The sequence below is a fragment of the Dasypus novemcinctus genome, chromosome 13 (assembly GCF_030445035.2).
Source record: "Dasypus novemcinctus isolate mDasNov1 chromosome 13, mDasNov1.1.hap2, whole genome shotgun sequence".
Lineage (NCBI taxonomy): Eukaryota > Metazoa > Chordata > Mammalia > Cingulata > Dasypodidae > Dasypus > Dasypus novemcinctus.
The window spans coordinates 14,843,311-14,866,107 of NC_080685.1; the positions used below are offsets into that span (position 1 = coordinate 14,843,311).

At 35.6% G+C, this 22,797-nt stretch overlaps 1 protein-coding gene across 7 annotated transcripts in view; it reads left to right on the top strand.

Annotated features, from left to right (window-relative positions):
• Nucleotides 1–22,797, top strand: part of ARID4B (AT-rich interaction domain 4B) — a 161,958-nt gene that overhangs the window by 69,940 nt on the left and 69,221 nt on the right. For all 7 annotated transcript variants that reach the window (XM_058309516.2, XM_058309518.2, XM_058309515.1 and 4 more), the window contains exons 3-7: nucleotides 6,237–6,347; nucleotides 8,987–9,052; nucleotides 13,536–13,626; nucleotides 16,411–16,490; nucleotides 21,769–21,860. In XM_058309516.2, coding sequence (XP_058165499.1) covers nucleotides 6,237–6,347; nucleotides 8,987–9,052; nucleotides 13,536–13,626; nucleotides 16,411–16,490; nucleotides 21,769–21,860 — 440 coding nt within the window. The remainder of the gene's footprint in view (nucleotides 1–6,236; nucleotides 6,348–8,986; nucleotides 9,053–13,535; nucleotides 13,627–16,410; nucleotides 16,491–21,768; nucleotides 21,861–22,797) is intronic.

The following is a 22,797-nucleotide window of genomic DNA, read 5'->3' on the forward strand; positions in this document are numbered from 1 at the left end:
AGCAATAATCTTTTAACTTATTCATATCATATTTCCTGAAACTGATGTACAGATTCTGAAACTATAGTTTCCAAACAAGGTAACATTTGTGCTTACTATGTGGTCCATACTTTAGGTTGTACAGTTTTCTAAATTTTTTAGTTATCCTATGTTTTGTCTTATGGTTTTCATTATTAGTCTGTCGTCCCCTATATGTTTTTGGTGTAATATTAGCTGTTTTATATTCATCCTCGTGTACTCTCACATAACTCCTCTTTTGCCCCCTTATTTACCTTTGTTCCATCCATTGCACATCCCTTTTCCCCTCCCCTTAGGGCCCACAACGCCTGCCAATCTAATGCCCTGGGAGCCGTCCTTTCTCACGAGAGATACAGTTCTCTCTATTCGACGGCATTAGTCTTCCCCAGGATATGGGTCCACCCCACCCAATGGTAGAACCCACCTTGGCAAAATGAGCCTTCAGCTATTCCCTCCGGAGTCCGTCCCGCATCAGACCATACCCCCTGAGCGTCCTAACCAGGTAACCCTCCTACTTATACTTTGATACGTTTTACTCAACATTTAGTTTTCAACGAACTTCTGACACTCTCCCATGTTTGTATGTTGCCCCTCCCTCCCACCTATTTCTTGGACCATATTACCCCTCTTCCCATCCCCAGCCCCCCTCAAACCCAGAAAACCCCACCCGAAGGTAACCCCTTGCCCCCATTTTGTCCCTTCTTTGTGCTCATACTTACCCCCAGCTCATCACAGATTCCACCCCTGCAGACATTAACTCACATCCTTCCTCCACCCCCCGATTTCCATTAAGCCACTTTTCCAGACTCTAGCTCTCTGAGGCAGTTAACTTATTTCATATCATTGAGGTCATCATTTGTCATTTTGATTTACATTTCCCTAATAGCTGGTGATATTGAACATTCTTTCATGCGTTTTTTTGGCCATTTGTATTTCTTTTTTGGAGAAATGTCTACTGAAGTCTTCTTTTTAAATTGAATTGCTTGGTTTTTTATCATTGAGTTGTGTGATCTGTTTCTGTATTAATACAGTGGAAATCAAATCCTTATTGGGTATGTGGTTTTCAGATATTTTCTTCCATTGAGTGGGCTGCCTTCTTCTTAACAAAGTCCTTTGAATTGCAAAAATATTTAAAGTTTGAGGAGGTCCCATTTATCCATGTTTTCTTTCATTGCTTATGCTTTCAGTATAAGGTTTAAGAATGCACCATCTAGCACCAGGTATTGAAGATGTTTTCCTACATTTTCTTCTAGTAGCTTTATGGTCCTAGCTTTAATATTTAGGTCTTTGATCCATTTTGAGTTAATTTTTGTATGAGGTGTGAGATAGAGGTCCTCTTTTCTTTCTTTTGGATATGACTATCCAGTTCTCTCAGTACCATTTGTTGCATAGACAGTTCTGGCCCAGCTGCATAGGTTTAACAGCCTTGTCATATATCACTTGACCGTACATGTGAGGGTCTGTTTCTGAACCATCAGTGTGGTTATATTGGTCCATGTGTCTATCTTTATGTTTATATGATTATATATGATATATTTATATGATATATATGATTTATATGATTTCAAGTCTGGAAGCGAGAGTCCTCCAACTTCATTTTTCCTTTTTAAGATGCTTCTGGCTATTCAGGGCCCTGCTCCCTTTCAAATAAATTTGATAATTGTGTTTTCCATTTCTTTAAAAATTTCTGGGATTCCCAGGGCCTCCTGGTGAAGGCAAGCTGGCCTGTGCCATGGCAAGCTGATGGCCCGCACCACAGAGAGTTGTCAGCCCGTGCTATGGAGAGCTGGTGCAGCAAGATGATGTAACAAAAGGAGATGTAGAGGAGAGACAGTGAGAAATGTAGGAGACCAGACAGATGAAGTGGCTCAAACAATTGAGTGACTCTCTCCCATACTGGGGGTCCCAGGATAGGTTCCCGGTGCCTTCTAAGGAGAAAGATGAGAAGAAAAAGACAAGCAGACATGGAGGAACACATAACGAATGGACACAGAGCAGACAGCAAATGCAAAAAAACAAAAAACAAAAAACAACTAACAGGGGAGGGGGACCAAATAAAATAAAGTAATAAAAATTCAGAAAAATTCTGGTGTAATTTTTATCAGGATTGCATTGAATCTCTATAGCAATTTGAGTAAAATCGACATCCTAAGGATATTTAGTCTTCCAATCCATGGGTATGGAATGTTCTTCCAATTATTAGGACTTTTAAAAATTGCTTTTAGCAGTGCATTGTAGTTTTCTGAATACTGGTGCTTTACATCCTTGGTTAAGTATATTCCTAAGTATTTAATTATTTGCATAGCTATTTTCAATGAAATTTTTTTCCTGACTTCCTCCTCAGATTGGACATTACTTGTGTACAAAACCCACTGATTTTTACATATTGATCATGTGTCTTTACCACTCTGCTGAAATTGTTTTATTAGCTCTAGCAGCTGTGTTGTAGATTTTTTAGGGCTTTCTAACTATAGGATCATATCATCTGCAAATAATGAAAGTTTTACTTCTTCCTTTTTGATTTGAATGCCTTTTATTTTGTTTTCTTGCCTGATTGCTCTAGCTAGAACCTCTAGCACTATTTTAAACAATGGTGGTGACAGTGGGCATCCTTTTCTTTTTCCTGACCTCAATGGGAAAGCTTTCCATCTTTCACAATTGAATACAATGTTAGCTGTGGGTTTTTCATATACAGACTTTATCGTGTTTTTTCCTTCAGTTTTGCCAGTGCTTGCCTCATCTATTTTGGGGTGTTTTGTTTAGTTGCATAAATATTTATGCTTGCTTGCCCTTCTTCATGGATTTGCACTTTTATTAATATATGGTGTCCTTCCTTGTCTCTTAAAATAGCTTTTTACTTAAGTTTATTTTGTCCTATATTAATTAGCTATCCCAGCTCTTTTGTGGTTAGTGATTGCATGGAATTTCTTTTTCTGTCTTTTCACATTAAACCTATTTCGTTCTTTGGGCCTAAGTTGAGTCTCTTAAAAGTAACATAAAATCAAATTATGCTTTTATATCCATTCTGTCACTCTCTTTTGATTACAGAGTTTAATCCATTAACATTAGGTGTTATTACTCTAAGTGCAATACTTCAGCCATTTTGTCTTTTGGTTTTATATGTCATATCTTTTTTTTTCTTCCTCTCTTTCCTTTTATTGCAACTTTTCCTTTTCTTTATAGTTGATTTTTTGTGGTGTAGCTCACTAATCCCTTTTTCATTTATGTTTCTATATGTTCTTTTTTAAAAAACAAACATTTTTTCTTCCTCTCGCTCGCCCCTGCCCTGCTGTTTTTACTGTCTGTTTCCATTTGCTCTGTGATATTCTCTATTTCTCTTTTAGTCTTCTCGTCTTTCTCCTCTAGGATTCCCCGGGATTCAATCATGGGGACCTCTGATATGGAGAAAGGTTTCCTGTCAATTGCGCCACCTCACTTCCTGGTCTCTGCTGCTCTTCATCTTGACTCTGCCCTTCGTCTTCCTTTTGTTGCGTCATCATCTTGCTGCGTGACATACTTTTGCTGTGTGGGCACTTTACTCACCGCGCGGGTGCTGGCTCACCACTTGGGCACTTGGCGTGAGTACTTGACTCACCACATGGTCGTTTGACTCACCACACAGACACTTGGCTCGCCACACAGGCACTCACGTGGGCACTCAGTTCACCTTATGTGCACTTGGCTTGCTGTGTGGGCACCCACGTGGGCACTCGGCTCGTCACATGGGCACTCTGCTCACTGTGCGGGCACTCAGGTCTCCACACAGGCACTGGCTCACTGTGTAGACACATTGTCTTTTCTTTTTTTTTCACCAGGAGGCCCCCAGAGATCGAACCTGGGTCCTCCCTTATGATAGGCAGAGGCCCTATCACTTGAGCCACATCTCCTTTCCTCTATATGTTCTTGAATTACTTTCTTTGTGGTTACCCTTGGGTTTATTTTACACAGCCTACATCTATAACCTACCGTATTAGTCTGTCAAAGGCTGCTGATGCAAAGTACCAGAAATCTGTTGGCTTTTATAAAGGGGATTTATTTGGGGTAAAAGCTTACAGTTATAAGGCCATAAAACGTCCAACTAAAGTTTGATTTCTCACCAAAATCAGTTTCCACATGTTGAAGCAAGATTGTCACTGACTTTTCAGCCTCCTCTATTTGTGGCTCCATGTGCCCATCTTCTTGAGGCTTTGTGCTTAAGTGAAGTCATCTCTGTACTGGCATAGGGCTTGTTACTTCCTGGGCCTCCTAGGGTCTCCTATATCAGTTTCAGTTATTTTGCCTTATTCCAAATCTCAGCTGTAAGCTATCTGGCAAAATGTCTCCTCTCTTCCCGGAGCTTCATCTGTTTGAGCATTCTCTTTCCTGACGCATGGCAGGATCAGAAATGACAGAGCTCTCTATTCTGTGTCTTTGTGTCTGTGTGAGTGTCCATTTGTATCAGACTCAGCAAGGGAGCAGAGACAAATCGAAAGCCCTATTCTTAATCAAAGACACCTCAGCTGAATATAACGCAGTAAAAGGGTATCACACCCAGAGGAATAGATTAGTTTACAAACATTATCTTTTTCTTTTTGGGATTCATAATATAATCTCAAACTGCCTTACCCTCTAATTTAAGGACATATCAACTTAGTTTTAATAGCGTACACCTTTTCTGCTCCCATATCTCTGTTTCTACTCTTTATGTTGTTTTTGTTCTACTTTACCATTTTGTTTTGTGTGTGTGTTCCCAGAAAATATGTCTTTTTCTTGTTAAATTGTATTATGACTCTTACAGAAATTAAAGAGTAGAGTTGTATTTTGAGGATACAGTGCTGTTGGGTTTTGCATTTACTGCTTTTGTGACCCTTTCTGATAATCTTTATCTCTGGAGACCTTCAAACCATTTTCTCCTGTCTTTTTCTTCATTCTACAGAATTCCCTTCAGTAATTCTTGTAAAGCAGGTCTTTTATTGACAGCCTCTCTCAGTTTCTGTTTATCTGTGGATATTTTAAACTGGCCCTCATTTTTGAAGGACAGTTTACTAAATGGCTGGTGGTTCTTTCCTTTCAGTATCTTAAATATATTCGTACCATTGCCATTCACCTCCCTAGTTTCTGATGAGAAACATTTCAGTGTGTATTTCTTGGGAGGTGTATTTCTTATTGAGGATCCCTTGTGTCAAATCGCTTTTCTCCTGCTTTCAGAATCTCTCTTTATCTTCGGCATTTGACATTCTCTGTGTCTCAGAGTATATCTGTCAGGATTTATTTTGTTTAGTGTACATTATGCTTCCTGGACAAGTATATTTATGTCTTTCATAGGAGCTGGGGAATTGTAAATATGAGTGGGGTACTTTCATTATTGTGAGTAGCTCTACAGTCTGTGTCGGTGGCGGGGGAGTGTAGGTGGAAGGTATCTGGATATTTACCTGTGAGAAACTCCCAAGCTGTCTGAGTCCAAGTGAGGGAGAGGGAAATGGACTGGCAGGTCCAGAATGGAAGTTTCCTACCTGTTTGTTTTCTTTTTCTTGGATTTATCCTTTTTGGAGTCCTTCTTTAGTCTCTCCTGTTGTCCTCCAGAGTTTTCAGCAAGGGTATTTGTCCTTTTATTGGCTAAATCTCTGGGGAGGTTTTTTCCCCAAGAAGATGTCTTACATCATGATATTGATGACATTACTCTTTCTGAACTGTTTTAGAGTAGGTTGCATGCATCATGCCCTTTTACCTCTTAATATTTCAGTGTGTATTTCTTGGGAGGTGACAGCAGAGGAAAGGCAGATGGCTTACTGGGCCCTTCTTTTTAAATGGTCAAATAGTAAATAAATATATTTGAGTGAATGAATGACTAGATGGAGATATAAATAGAAATTTATACTTCTGATTGAGCTACTTCATAGCATGGACTATATATATTTAATAGAAAGGCAAAAAGATAACTTTACCTCTTACATGGTACCTTTAGTAGCTTTAAAAAGGTTTTATGATACTTTTTATTTTTTTATTTTTATTTTTTTAAAGATATATTTATTTCTCCCCCCTTCCCCCATTGTCTGCTCTCTGTGTCCATTCGCTGTGTTATGATACTTTTTAATTTATAGTTTTTTATGGCTTATTTTTGTTAAATACATTTAACTATTATAATTTAATACCTATAACAAGATTAGGTCAGCTGTTTTGAGGTGTGATTGTGGGAAAGGATTGGAAAATTTGGATCTAATATTTCTTTGCGTTTTTAGGCCCTTGATGAACCTCCCTATTTGACAGTGGGCACTGATGTGAGTGCTAAATACCGAGGAGCCTTCTGTGAAGCCAAGATCAAGACAGCAAAAAGACTTGTCAAAGTCAAGGTATAATATTTGTAGATTTCTAAATTTTATGTACAGTATTTGATGTTTAAACTTTTTTGGTGAGTAAATCTAAGAATTATTTTTCTATAAGGTGAATTTCCAGAAATAAGGTTTGGTAAAATACCTCAAAACAAAGCGTTTTTGGAGATCTAAAATGTTCCAAGTGGAATAAAATTGTATTATCACCGTTGATATTTTAAATGCTCTTTTATTATAAAGTTGGTATTGTTTGTACTGTTAGCGTTTTAGAGCTGGAAAGGACCTTAGAGGTTGTCTAGTTAAATTCCTTGATTTTCATATAAGAATGAGGCTCACAGAAAGTTTGTGATGTCTCCAATATCATTAGAACAAATTTGTGGCAGAATTGGAAGAACTGTAGTTCATCAATTTCTAGAAACACTTGCTCACCCTCCCATTTTAACCATGAAATTGGGGTGTCATAGATGGAATGAAATATGACAGATGTAGTTGTTGATTCCTCATCCTCTGCCTGTCTTGAAACGCTTTCTAGAATACTTGAATTTTGTCTCAGACAAGGCAGAAAAAGAAACTTAATAGTTTATATTTTAATTTTCTGTGTTGAAAACTTAGGATAAATGAAATACTTCAAGGTAGTTATTTAATAATTTGTCAGTAATTTTTTGAGTTTCAAACCCTATGCCGCTTACTCTTAACGTGGGAAAAAGGGTAGAAATTCAGGAATCATTCAGACCTTATCTCTGCCCTCAAGGCATTCGTCATCTATACTGCAGTAGCAGGTACCTGTAAATGATTGGATTTCATTCCATCAGTTAAACAGGCTGTAGAGGTATTAAAATCCAGTGGATAGTAACAGTCTTTTCTGTATCTTTTTCTTTGCCTATAAACCCAGGTTACTATGCCTGTCCTTATGCGTTAGAAAAAGCTTCCTGGTTGATTTTAATTGGAACTGTTGTGTAAAGACCTTCAAAATCACTGTCAGCCTGTAGGGTACTAATCTTTACCCCAGCCTACCCTCAGTTTGCACTTGCTGGGGCCTATGACTTAGTTTGTAATTTGATTATTCTGGTGCTATTATAGTGTTCTTGTAGTGAGTGGCATTTCCTGTTCTGGCTTCATCCCCTCTGCACTCCGTTTTTTTGCCACTTCTGTCCTAAAGATGAAGAGAAAGCCATTTATCAGTTTTCTCACTTTTTTAGATAGGGCCACTGCCAGCATTTGTAACTCCTTTGTGTGAATTAGACAAAAACCCTCCATCTTGATGGAGAACCTTGTTGGCCGAGCTGGGCCTGGTGGTAGCATTCCTGTGTCAGTTAGAAAAATGTTCCCTTTAGAAGGAACATCGTCACTCCAGGACTCATGCCTTGGCCTGTAGGGCATGGGCTAGATTTTAGTTTCCACTTACATCCTTAGCTGGGGATCCCTGTATAATGATCAATCAGGAAAATGACATTACATTTAGCAGTCATTCCATTTCTTGCCATTAATGAAAGAAACAGAAATGTTACTACTTGTCTCTACTACTTCTGTTGATACCACTAAGTACCTTAGACCTTATACATACTATCTAAAACCTTCTAAATTTTTTGACTGCTCTAAAAATTTGTTTATGTTCAAAGTTAATGATTTTCTTATTCTGCAGCATATTTCTTTACCACTTTTCATTTGTTGAACATTTATTTACTATCCTCTAAACATTATATTAGATACTGGAACATAAGACATAACCCCCATCCTTGAATGAGTTATGATCTTTGTGAAGTACACAGATACCTCAACACTACTTTAAATGAAGTTTGGTACTTTTGTGTGAGACAGAAATGCCTGGGGAGTGTGGATGCACAGACTGTCTCTTGTCATTGGTGTGTACACCTATGACCTAACTAAATAGATTACTATATAAATCTGCTAACACCATGTTAATACCTTTAATCCTTTTAAGAACTCTTTAGCCTTGTACAGATAAAACAGTCTTTTCTGTACTGAATATTAGAAGCGATTTTGCTATTCACTAACTAATTAAATATTTAAATTTGAAACCTTTTATAACTTACTGTCCTTTCACCTAGTTTCCCATTCTTTCTATGTCTTGAGACAATATAGCAAACGTCTAGCACAAACTGTCTGGATTTGAATCTCAGTTCCACCTCAGACTAGTTCTGTGACTGGGATCAGTTACTTATACCTTCTGTTCTTTAGTTTTCTTATTAACAAAATGGGACTAATTGTACCTAGAGGTTGTTGTGAGGACTGAATGTTAAATGTTTTAGCCGGATTCTTAGTAGCTCTCAATAAATGTTGCTATTGTTTATTATTAAGCTAGGCCTTAATAATAGGATATATAGTACCTAATTAGCCTAAGCATTCCACCTCTTCTTGCACATTGTTTTTAGAAAAATAAATTATATAAGTAAACTAATACATGATAGTACTGAATAAAGTATGATGTGGGAAATATGGAGTAATTTAGATACATATGTTTAAAAGTGAGGTATAGTCTGGGCAGTCATCTGTTTAAACAGTTTTCATTTAAACAGTGTAGAGATGTAAACTAAGCAGCTGTTAGTTTAGATTACTTGTAATAAAAGCAAGTAATTAGTGCATTGGGAAGCTTATGTTGCTTGAATTTTGTAGTGGCTAATTAAATTTTTAATCTCTAGGTAACATTTAGGCATGATTCTTCAACAGTTGAAGTTCAGGATGACCACATAAAGGGCCCTTTAAAGGTAATTCACTTACTAATTTATTCATTATAAATTCTTATGTTTGATTGGTAAATAATATTATAATCATTTAAAATAATTTTTCCATTCTTTTGTTCTTGAGGTGATAAATAATGTAATTTATTTCTAAAAAGACTAATAGAATTAGGTTTAATGTTAAATAAAACCTGATATGATAGCAAAGACTTACCAGTATGTTCAGAAATGAAATAAACATCAAGGAAGTATTGATTGCTTTTTACTTACTCATCTGTTTCAGTCCTACCATGTTTCTATTACTAAAATGATAGATGTCCCGGAATTAATAAGTGGCCATGGGAGTTGCTAAGAACAGGGAGAGGGAAGAAGAGGTGTGATATGGGGACTTTTTCAGGATTTGGAGTTATCCTGAATGGTATTGCAGGAACATGTCCTGCCATAACCCAGTGAATGGACTGGGAGAGAGTGTAAATTACATTGTAAACTGTAATCCATGCTGTGTAGCAGTGCTCCAAAATGTATTCATCAAATGCAATGAATGTGCCACTCTGATGGAGGAGGTTGTTGATGTGGGAGTAGTGGGGGGGAATGGGGAGTTGGGGTATATGGGACCTCTTTTATATACATATATACATATTTTAAGATTTTAAAAATTTATTTCTCTCCCCTTTCCCTCTCCCCCGCCCCCCACCCCCAGTTGTCTGGTCTGTGTCCATTCGCTGTGTGTTCTTATGTGTCCCCTTTTATTCTTGTCGGTGGCACTGGGAATCTTACATCTCTTTTTGCTGCGTTATCTTGCTGTGTCAGCTGCATCATTGTGTGCGGCGCCACTCTTTGGCAGGATGCACTTTTTTGTGTGTGGAGCGGCTCTCCTTACAGGGCGCATTCCTTGTGCGTGGGGCTCCCCTACGCGGGGGACACCCCTGCGTGGCATGATACTCCTTGCGCTCATCAGCACTACACGTGGGCCAGCTTCACCACATGGGTCACGAGGCCTTGGGTTTGAACCCTGGACCTCCCATGTGGTAGGCAGATGCTCTATCCACTGAGCCAAATCTGCTTCCCTCTTATATTTTTTAATGTAACATTTTGCGTGATCTATGTATATTTTTTAAAAAAAAAGATAATAAAAAAATAAGTGATGAATTAGAGAGTGAGTTAAGCTCCATGATGACCTAATCAGTGAGAAAAATTTTTAAAACCCCATAAAACCCTCAGAGCTCTTAAATCTTTGGTGCAGTTACTTACAAATAAATATGTAAGGATAATCAGTTTTCAGTGATGAGCATGTTCATACTAACAGCTGAAGAAAGTTTTATTTATTTACATTTGTTTTTCCTAATTGACCAGTAAATACTTCTTTACTTTCTTTTTTTTTTTTTTTTTAAAGATTTATTTTCATTTATTTAATTCCCCTCCCCTCCCCCGGTTGTCTGTTTTCTGTGTCTTTTTGCTGCGTCTTGTTTCTCGGTCCGCTTCTGTTGTCGTCAGCGGCACAGGAAGTGTGGGCGGCGCCATTCCTCGGCAGGCTGCTCCCTCCTTCGCGCTGGGCGGCTCTCCTTATGGGTGCACTCCTTGCGCGTGGGGCTCCCCTACGCAGGGGACACCCCTGTGTAGCACGGCACTCCTTGCGTGCATCAGCACTGCGCATGGGCCAGCTCCACACGGGTCAAGGAGGCCCGGGACTTGAACCGCGGACCTCCCATGTGGTAGACCGACGCCCTAACCACTGGGCCAAAGTCGGTTTCCCCTTCTTTACTTTCTACTTGTGAGCTAGCTAAAGAAAATGTGTGGGATAGCCACTGTATGTTCTTTGGCCCTTCTAAATGTCTGAAAATGAATATTGGCCTGACTGGGAGAATTTTAAGAAATGGGAATAAGTCTGAAGGAACATTTGTAGGTGTAAGAAAAATTTTGTACTGAGCATGATGTATGCAGTCTAATCACAGGTGTTTAGAGGATAGATGGAAGGAAGGGAGTTGGGGGTGGGAGATAAAAATGTTAAAAGCTTATAAATCTGGATAGGGGAGGGGGGTATATTGGAATTTATTTGTATTGTTCTTGTATTAATTTTGCAACTACTGTAAGTCTCAAATTATTTCAAAATAAAAAATTAAAGAAATAAAAGAAAAATCCTTTACTGATAAACTCTTTTTGGAGAATTAGGTATGTGTGTGTATCTTTCCATTTTTTTTTGTGGTTGAATTCCTGCCTCCCCATCCCCGATGGCTCCTTTGTCTGTTAGTTGTTTGTGCTCGTTTTCTGTTTGTTTCTTTAGGTGGTACTGGAACCAAACCAGGACCTCCCATGAGGGTGCTCAACTGCTTGAGCCACATCTGCTCCCTGCTCTTTTGTTTTTGCTCGTTGTCTGCTCGTTGTGTGTTTGTCTTCTTTGGGAGGCACTGGGAACCAAAACAGGACCTCCCATGTAGGAGGTGGGGGTTCAACTGCTTGAGCCACATCCACTCCCTGTGGTTTAATTTTAAAACTCTTACTTGGATCCCACGGCATTAGTACCTTGTATATATAGTAAGTACAATGGAGAACTAAAACTAATAAAGTTTTTAAAAATCTTGCTTTATAAAAATTATTTCTACCATTACTATTTTGTAGGTGCCTTCTTTAATATAACATGTTCATGTTTTTCCCCAAAACAAAAAAAAATTTAGCGAAAAGAATGGCAGTTTTTACTTTTTTGCATATCTCTTTAATGTTTTCATTAAATGTTTCATATTTTAATAGCATAAAAACAGCTGGATTCTCATCTGCTTCTTTGTTTAATGTGTTGTATTTATTGTTTTGATCAAAATAAAGAAAATGAGGACACAGATAAATAGTTGGAAGCTTACAAAACAATCATACATAATACGCAGAATTCCCATACATCACCCCTCCACCAACACCTTGTATTGTTTTAGCACATTTGTTACAGATTATGAAAGAACATCATCAGATGGTTACCACTAACTATAGTCCATAGCTTATATTTGGTTTATTTTTTTCCATACACACTGTTATCAGCATCATGTATTAATATTGTACATTTGTTATAATTCATGAGAAAACACTCTCATATTTTCACTTTTAACCATAATCCATCTTCCACCACATGGTTCACTGTGTTATACAGACCTATCCCTTGTACAGTCCATCCAAACTGTACAGTCAGTGGCTTTTACTTTCATCACAGTTGTGAGGTCATTGACTCAGTAAATTTTTGACTGTTTTCCTTAGTAAAGAAAAAAAAAACAACCAATATTATCCTTAGTGTTACTATAGTACCTTCTTTGACTGGAAGAATATGCAAGCTCAGAGAGTCAGATATTAAGAGTATAGGTTGCCAAGGGCGGGGGAAGTGGGGAATTAATGCAAATGCTTGTGTGTTTTTTTTTGGGAAGATGGTAGACTTTTAACTAATGGAAGATGGTGAGGGTACTTGCAACATCATGAATGTGATTAGTCCCATTGATCTGTATGCCTGGGAGTGGTTGAGATGGGAAAATTTGTCATATATATGTTCTCACAATAGAAAGAAAGGTAGGAAGGGAAGGAGGATAACTAAAGAGAATATTTCAATTGAAGACAATACATGAATCTGGAGGGGATCTAATGAGGAAGGAGAGAAGACTTAAAAGGACATTATTGGGGCATATGAAAAAAAATGGAATATATACTGTGTTATATTATTGTTACTTTTCTTGAGCTTGATAACTGCAGTTAGGGTGGAAGCCTAAGTAAATATCCTTGTTTTTAGGAAATGTATATAGTAGCATTTGTATATGAGATATATATTCTTCCCTCAAGTAGACTGATAGATGGCACTTACATAGATGAATTAATAGACTGATGGATAGATAATACAGCAAACATGGCAAAATATTGTAATTGGTGGATCTCAGTATCTGGGAATAGGGATATGTTGCAGTTCTCTATATAAGGCTCATGTTATATTTGTAACTGTCCTGTACATTTGAAAGAATTTCAAAATACATTAAAAAAATATATGAAGGGGGAAAGAGAGCAGAAATGACACATACAAGAACTTTATATAGTGTGGAAAGAGAATTAAAAGGAACCTAACTTTATTTTTAATGAGAAAATATGTAATGGCTAAGCACATATTTGTAGATGTATTTTGCTCTAATTCATTTTCCATTTTGATATTGTTAACTGATTACTCTAAGACCATATATATCTTTGTTTTTACTATTGAAATAAAATGTGGTTTTGTTTTTGCCAGTTAATCTGAAGTTGTTATCAGATGTTTATTTAATCGTTTAAAAATTCAAGTATGAATTCTGAATTGGATAGCCTAAAGTTAGGAATTTATTTTCTTGTAATTTTTCCCTCTTTATTTCTTGGTCTATTGGCATTTGAGATCATTGGAAAAGAAATCAATATCTTAAGTTTATATACAGAAGGGGTAAAATCTTATTTAAATATAAATAAAAAAGAGAAATATGTTTTTATCTTTTTAAAGTTTTTCTAACTTTTAAAAATACTTTAGGTAGGAGCGATTGTGGAAGTGAAGAATCTTGATGGTGCGTATCAGGAAGCTGTCATCAACAAACTAACAGATGCCAGTTGGTACACTGTAGGTAAGGGGAAAAATCTTTTCTAAAAATGTATTTTCAATTGCACAAATAAATCTTACCTTAAAATAGTATAGTAAAGCAAATTTTCCTTGTTTCACCTCCTTCCTTAATACTATAGATATTCCTGTTATTGCTTTGTATCTTTCTAGATCTTTTAAAAATTCTTTTAATAAATACGTATTTATTTTTATTTATAATATATGTTTAATTATAACATAAGTTGAAATTACTTTATATATTATACAATTGAATTTCTGGCTTTTTTTTTTTTTTCACTTGAAAATACAGAAATGTCTTTCAACTGTAGTATCATATTTTATAATGTTTGATATGTACCACAGTTTTATTTTCTCTTACTGTTATTGTTCACTGTTACATTGAATGCTGAATTAAATATCTTTTCTATATGCACATTATCCTAATATTTCTATGAAACTTGCCTTCCAAAAATGCCTTGTTAATTTATACTCCCATAACCAGTATGTGAAATGCACTTGTTTTTCCAACCTTGCCAACCTTGTAAAATGTTAATCTTTTTATGTTGTTTTTTTAATAGAAGTTGTGAATTTACTCATTTTGTTTTTTTTATATCGCCCTCCCTTGTGGCTTTTTAAAAGTGTGCTGTCTGCTCTCTGTGTCCATTCACTGTGTGTTCTTCTGTGTCTGTATTTATTTATTTTTATTTCCCCTCCCCTCCTTGAGGCTTGCTTGCTGTCTGCTCTCTGTGTCCATGTGCTCTTCTCTGTTTTTTTTTTTTTTTTTTTTGCTTATCTCCCTTTTTTTTTGTTGCATCACCTTGCTGAGTCGGCCCTCCACGGTGCCTGCAGGCCGGGTGGCCCTCCGTGGGCACTCTGCGGCGCTTGCGGGCGAGCCAGCCTTCACAGGGAGGCCCCGGGACTTGAACCCAGGCCTCCCATATGGTAGACGGGAGCCCATCTGATTGAGCCACAACCGCTTCCCTCATTTTGCATTTTTGTCTCTCAGGTTTGTTTTAATATGCCCCTTCAATGATTATTAGTGAGATTGAACATGTTTTTATATATATTGAAAGGAACATCATTGCAGTTGTATTTTCTTTGTTGTGAGTTGCTGGCCTATGTTCTCTTCCATTTCCTCCCCTTTCTTCTTGGGATCATTTATCTTTTCCTTATTATTTACATGATATGAATTATTTATATATTCTGGATGTTAACCCTGCTAATCAAGTTGCAAGTATTTTTATCTTATTTACTAATTGTTTTTTTTTGTTTTCATATACATCAGTTTGTATATTCATCTTTTCTTTGTAGTTTTAGTTTTGAATGTTGTTTAAGAAGTCCTTCCTTCTGTCAGTGTTATAAATCAGTTCTCCAACATATTTTTTAGTTATTTTATAATTTTTTGTTTTACAAATACCTTTTAAGTCCATTTATAGTTTATTCTTTGATTGTAGTAAAATAAGGATCTAATTTTTTTTTTCTAAAATGATAACCAGTTTTCCCAGTTTATTTAATGGTAATATTTCTTACCTTTTAATGACCAATAGTTGAGAGTAAACACTGAATAAAATGTCTTTGGTTGTGTCAGAATTTGATAGATTTTTGAAGTAATATACGTGTTCCGTTTTTATTTTTGTGGAATGATGAAGGACGGAAGCAAATTTTGATTTTGAGACATAAATATTTCACTGTATGTAGTTTATAAAAGTAGACAATCTGTAGTAAGTCTAAGTAGTAATCAGGTTAGTCTCGTAAATATGGCACTTAAAAATAAAGATTAAGTTTTAAAATTTATTCCCCCTCCCCCTTGTTTATGCTTGCTGTCTGCTCTCTGTGTCTGTTCATTTTGTGCTCTCTGTGTCAGCTCGTCTTCTTTTTAGGAGGCACTGGGAACCAAACCCAGGACCTCCCATGTGGGAGGGAGGCGCCCAATTGCTTGAACCATATCTGCTCACTGCTGTTGTGTCTCTCATTACGTCTCTTTGTTGTGTCATCTTGTTGGTGTCAGCTTGCTGTCTTGCTTGTCTTCTTTAGGAGGCACTGGGTTATCCAGTCTCACATAATGTAAAATGTCTAAGAATCTAATATTGATAGGCAAACACTGTGATTTTTAAAATCAACTTTATCTAAAATAGAAGTTCTTTCTTTACATCATAAAATTATATGTATATTATGTATTAGTAGTTTTTAGTGGTTAGCACTTTTGCCCCTTGGGGGATATTTGGCAATGTCTGGAGACATTTTTGTTTGTCCTGCCAGTGAGAGATACTCCTGGCATCTAGTGGTTAGAGGTTGGATGCTGGTATACACTCTACATGGCATAGGGCAAGTGCTCCTATAGCAGTGACTTCGCTGGTATAAAATGCCAGTGGTGCTGAGATTGAGAAATCCTACTTTAAATGATGAAAATAGTTTTTTTTAAGAGCATCCTGAATGCGTACATTTATAATCTTACTTTGTATCTCATAGGTAAATCTGCCAGTATCTATCATCAGGAAATCTTACCTTTCCTTTACCATCTTGAGAAAGGTTAATTATCATTTAAATCTTAATTTTACTTGGTGTATCGTGGGTTTCTGAGAACATGTTTTAAATTCAGGTATATTTTTATTTCAGGCTATTAATTGAAAAAGGGACTGTAATACTCTGTATTTGAAGTTGTTCATTGGAAAACATAAAATGAACCGAATTTCATATGTAATATTCTGAAACAGTTGCTGTTTGCACTGAAAATTAAATGGTATATTATATCATTTTGTTAATCTTTGAAAAATCCTTCAGTAGTTTACATTTTTACCTACTCTCATAGTTTTTGATGATGGAGATGAGAAGACACTTAGACGGTCTTCACTGTGCCTGAAAGGAGAGAGACATTTTGCTGAAAGTGAAGTAAGTAATCATTTAATGAATGACTGTGCACTAGTTTTGTATTGGGGTGGAGCAAACATGTGCTTTTTCAAATCAGTCAATTTGTTAATCAGAAAAATTTGTTAATGGATAATATTATAATTTAATCTCTGATGCCTCATTAAGACCTCATGCTTGAGCACCATTCTATCTTTTTTTTTCATCTAAAATATTTTAACACTTGTCCACAAAGATACAGTGGGCTTTAAAAATTATTACCTTTAGGCATCTTTATAGACCCCTTTAATTTTTAAAAAAATATATATTTTTATTAAAGAAGTTGTAAGCTTACAAAACAATCATGTATAATGTGCAGAATTCTCTTACACCACCCCTCTACCAACATCTCACGTCATTTTGGAAAATTTGTTACAGATTATGAAAGAACATTATCCAACTGTTGACCAGTAATTATATAGTCCATAGCTTATATTTGGTATATTTTTTCCATACATATCCTATTATCAACGCCATGTATTAGTATTGTACATTGTTATAGTTCATGAGCGAACACCCTCATATTTGTACTGTTATTAACTACATTCCATTTTCCATCACATGGTTCACTGTGCTATATAGTCCCATGCATGCCTTGTATAATCCATCTAAAATGTACACACAGGGACTCTCACTTTGATAACAGTTGTGCAGTCATTGGCTCAGTGAATTTTTGACTATTTTCCTAAGTCCAAAAGAAAAAAATCCCATACCTCCCCATTATTGATCCTTAGTGTTGATATAATACCTTCTTTGACATTGATGCAAGAATATTATAATATTGCTCCTGTCATCTATAAGTTAGGTTAACTGTGCTTTTCCCATGCATCACCACATTCTTACTACCTTTTAATAGCGATGTACATTTATTCTAGTTCATAGACGAACATTCTTGTAGACCCCTTTAAATTTTAAATAATTGTGAAAAAGAAGTTTGTGATTTGTAATCCGTTTGTATCCTATCGTAATAAAAGGATGTGTAGATACTAAAATCAGTAACTACTATTACTGCTAATATAATAATTGACATTATTGCAACCTTTCCTCAAGGAATTTGTTTGATTACCTTTCTAAAATAGTCTCTTCCATTATTCATCCTCTAACATTGGTTAGTTTTCTTCATAGCGCTTATTCTCTGATGTCAAAATATGTATATGTCCTTAATTATTCCTACCTTCCTCACTAGAATGTGTCACAAGGGCAAGAATTTTGTGTCTTTTTCACCACTTTGTTTCTAGTTCCTAGAACAGTGCAAGGCACAGAGTGGGAACTGAATAAATGAAGTGCTTATTTTTTGCCTTGGGCTTTGCTTTAAGTTCTCTACATATATTATCTCATTTGCAGCATTACGGGGTAGATAATATTATTCCCCCAACTTACAGATAAGGAAAGTTAGACCAGAGCTAGTTCCCAAACCCAGCTACCGTTCTAGCAGCAAAGCGATGCTCTTAAATTGAAAGGTATTAAGTTGCTAAGAATGGAAAGTTTGCAAATTTTTGTAAATCAATAGTTTACAATTCAGAATTTCAATATATTGTTATTGATGGTATTTATATTTCCTAGCCAGTCTGTGAATATTAATTACTGCACCTTATGGCCAAAGTATGATTTTTTTCCCCCAGTTACTACTTAGAACAGTGTTTCTTTGGGGACTTTTAAATACTACTTATCGATCTATTGAATTCTATTTTACATTTGTTTTGAAAATCTTTTGGTTTTCCTTAATGATTGAATTCCCATTTCAATTCAGAATTTGAGCTGTCTTTTACAGGCTTTCTGTATTTTGAATTTGGAATATCTTCCCAGTCTCATATTCAACCACTTCCCTGAATTTCTCCCTTACTATATTTCTTGGAGTTTCTGGCCTATACTTAATACTTTCTTTTCTTCATTCCTGCCAAGCTCTGCCCTACTCTATATGTTGAAATCTTACTTGTGAAGGCTGTAGAAATGCTTTAGGATATCTTTTTTATGAGCTCGCCAACCAAATTTGATTTCTTTATCTTTTCATTCTTTTGTACTTCTCTTTACTTTTCTGGTCCTTTTGTTACTTTTATTTTTTCCCTATAAAATTGTTAAGTTTTTTTTAAGGGAAAAGCCATGTTTTTCTCTTCCTGTTATGACCTCCTTTTACTAGCAATGACTTTTACACAAAGGCCTTCACTAAATATTTTGGATTAATTGTGAAGGTTTTAAATACAGTTAAAACATACTGCTTTGGGGCAAGTACAATAAATTCGGCTTTTTACACTGATGAAGTAACAAAATTCTTTCTGAGTTTATGTAATTTTTTGAAACACTTTCTTTTCCCTTAGGTAGAACATGTGTTTCATTATATGAATCAATCAATGTAGGGGCTTGGAGACTTTGGATTGTTAACTGTTAAGTGAAGACATATGTCTTATTTACTAAGTTAAGAGAAATATTTAAAATATTAATTTTTTTACCAGTAGAATTTGAAGTTGAAATGGTTTATAAGACATGTAATATACATGTATTTGTATTATAAAGTCTGAAGCAATATAAGCAAATAGGTTTGCTCTTTCTTACCTAAATCAAAATCAGTTTTAGCCTGCTTGTCCATGCATGTGTACTCTTTTATTTATGTTTTGCTTGAGGGAAATTAGAGCACTGGTGTATGATTCCTTACCCATTTCCCAGTGCTAGACACTGTGGATGCAAGGTTAAGTCAAGTAGGCATTGGACCTCTCTTAGGTTATTTAACATCTGTTGGAAGAGGAAAAGCATTAATCAAGCAATCAAAAATATTTTAAAATTATAAGTGTATTAAGCTCATTGAAGACATGGCTAGACATATACAAAAGGATAATTTAATCTGCTGTCTTTATAATATTTTCTCTTTATCAAATAACCCTTAATTGATAGTTTTGGAAACGGTTTTTAGTTCTTTGAAACTTGACTTTTGATGCAGTGACCTTTTGAATGGAAAGCCATATCATAGTGGCAGTATCTTGGTTCACTAATCCCATTCATAAACTGCATACCTAAACAAAGACTTGAATTGAAGATTTTCATTTTAAGAGATTACAAAAAAGTGCCTCAATCTTGTTACTCCACATGCAATTGACAACTCAAAGAATGGTTAGATAAAATCCCAGCCTCCACATTTCCTATGGCCCATTTTAGGTTATAGAGCTTTAGGGGATTTATAGATATGCCACAGTTAGGCCTATGAAATTTTCTTTGATCTTTTACTATATCTTCTGGGAGTCTCTGGGTTTTGCTCTTTATATATGAGATGACAAATTCTACCCTCTCCCAAGTCTTTTATGTCACTTAAATTAAAGGTCCTCCTGCTAACCTGGGCATGGGTTGATAGTCCATGAAAAGATTTTGCTTTTTATTGTTCTAATTCTTCGTTACATACTAGTGAGAAACTATGGCTTATTTGAAAATTCCTATATGTGATTCCTAGACAGCTCTTGAGAAATTGTGTATGTTTTCTTTCTTGTAGCACGTTAAGTGACCAGCAGATACTTAAAATAGTACTCACAACACTTAATAGAAAATCTCTGCTTTCAAGAGAACAACCTTAATTTTTTTTTCCCATTTAATCCATCTGTAAGTTTGGCAGAAAGTGAATCTAGATTAATTTATTTTCCTTATTTCAAATATAGACCTGTGAAATTTTAGCCCTTGAAAAGCATAATTAGGAATTAACAACAAGTTAGTCTTCTGAGGAGTTTGTTTCGCATATGTTGTGCTTGGACTGGCTTTTGTCTCCAAATAATATATTTAAGGTGCCTGGCTTAAGGATCCTGTGCTCAAGGTTAGGTTCCATACAGACTAACTTGGAAAGCTTAGGGCCTTTGTCATATAAAAGCTAATTATTTTTTCCCCCCTCTCTTTAAAGGAATCATTATTTAATCCTTAATGGCTAGTATTTTTTTCATCTACCATATTCTCATGCTAGTTGTTGGATAAATATATCTATGTATGTCACATACATTCACAATATCTTTTAATGAGTTGTGCAAAATAGATTGTTAATAGGCTTCCTTTCTTCACGTTTTACTTTATCACTGTTTCAGCAAAATAATATCAATTTTTAAAATAAAAGCAAAAAAATCCCTTTTAAAATCTTAGCAGTTTGTATTTAGTAGTTTGTATTTAGATGTCTGATTTTCAAATCTAAGTTGATGGGCAGCCTTTCATATAACAACCTGGTTTGTAAGTTTGAAAAGTTTCTTTATCCTAAATAGTCCCCCACTCTCACCCCCACTCCAGTGGTTTTCCAGGGATGTCTAACCCCTAGAATTAATGAAATTATCTAATACAGCACAGGTTGTATTGGGGGGAGAACAGGAATTGCAATATAGAAAATCTTAAAAATGAAAAAAGTAGAATATTGTCAAAATTGGTATTCAGAGAATTAAGTCTGGGTATCATAGCATCTTGGGGTTGATATCTCAACTCTTTAGATGTATAAACCTTTTTAGCAAATAATGGTAAGAGAGGTCAAAGAAGTGTCTGATATTAAGAGATTAAAAGAGTTCTTCCAAAATTGCTTTTTATTCTTTCTTTCTCCAGCCATCAGCCAGTCCCTCTCCAGGAAATCATTTTTGTATGGGCTGAGAGACAAAGGGCTTGACGCTTGACATGGACTGTCCACTTGATGATAAGAAAATGTTCATTTATTGATTATTACCCATATACCAAGCACATTTTTGGATGCTGCAGATTTAAAAGGAAGGAAAAAAATGAAATGTGGACAAACTGATTTTTTATATTTTCTTTAAAAAAGGTTTTTTGCAGAAAATGTTTGCAAAGTAATAATATAGCCTATTTGAAACCATTTTTCCCCCCAGTGGTTGATGCTTTTAGTAAGAATTCTATTTTATGGAGTATGGTTCCTTATATACAATGAAAAATTTCAGTTGTAGTTGGCCCCAATGTAGGAGCTAGATTTTTGTGGCTAGGTGTCTTATCTCTAATATCTATATTTCCACTGACTTGTGTTTGGTTTGTAATTTAATCATTCTTAGAAGGCCATCAGCCTCCAAATAGGGAATAAAATAACAGCTCAATTTTGCTTTCACTTTTTTTTTTCAGTAATGGGCAATTCATCTTTATTCTAATATCTTTGAAATATGTTTTCTATCTCTGGGAAAGTTGTGTTTTAGTCTTCCTTGGGGGAAGTTTTAATCTCAAAATCTGGACATATTCTTATACTGATTTGGTTTAAAAAGAAAAAGAGCTTGCGAAATAATAACTTTTGATGGATTTATGTTCTTACCCACAGACATTAGACCAGCTCCCACTCACCAATCCTGAACATTTTGGCACTCCAGTCATAGGAAAGAAAACAAATAGAGGAAGAAGATCTAATCATATGTAAGTCCATTTTAATAATTGATAGTTGAACCTGCATTAATTTCTCCTTCTAGCACTGTCTTAATAGTTATTTTAAAATTGTCATTTGCAAAATGCTCACTGACCTAGTAGTAATTTCAGATCTAACAGTTTCAGACTCCTTAACATGGTGGTTGAGGTTTTCTGTGCTTAACCAAACTTAACAGCCTCCCATTTCTTCCTGTAAGTATCTTGACAATGTAGTCAAAATGGAAATGATATTCCCTGGATACGTCTCTTGTTTTTCTGATATGCTTTTTTCCTGCTGTTTTTTCTATCTCAAATGCCCCCTTCCCTGCCTCTGTCTTACTCATTCTTCAAGTTTGAACATACATACTTCCAACTTTATGTGAACCATTTTGTGCCTCCCTACACTATCTCCTTGAAACGGGACATGGTTTTCTCTCCTCTGAACCCTCAAACTCTTTGTATTTATCCAATATCTTGGAAAAGATTTTACCTTTTATCATTGTAATGTTTGTTTTCCCTTCCTAATACTTTTTTTCTCCTTGAAAGCAGGGACTGTCTTACTCATTTTTATGTCTCCTCATAGTCTGACACACAGTCTGTCCATTTAACAAATTACTTTTAATGAAATGTGTCTAGGCTCTAAAAGGCTCCAAATTAAAAGGAATCACAGGACCAAGGGGTCATGAAATTTCAGGTCACAAGGGAGAAACAGGCAATCTTCAAATAGTTACAGAACAAAAAAGAATATTTCAGAGACTGAGGGGTAGAATGACATCAGGCTTCTCAGTAGAACACTAGATTGTATTCTGAGATAGCAGAATGTAGAATGGATAAAAGGAAGTCTATTAAAACCTAAGATTTGATTACCTAGTATAATGGAACATTGGAAAAAATTAAAGATATTATAATACACAGAGAAGGGAAATGAGAAAGAAGGTATCATAAAATG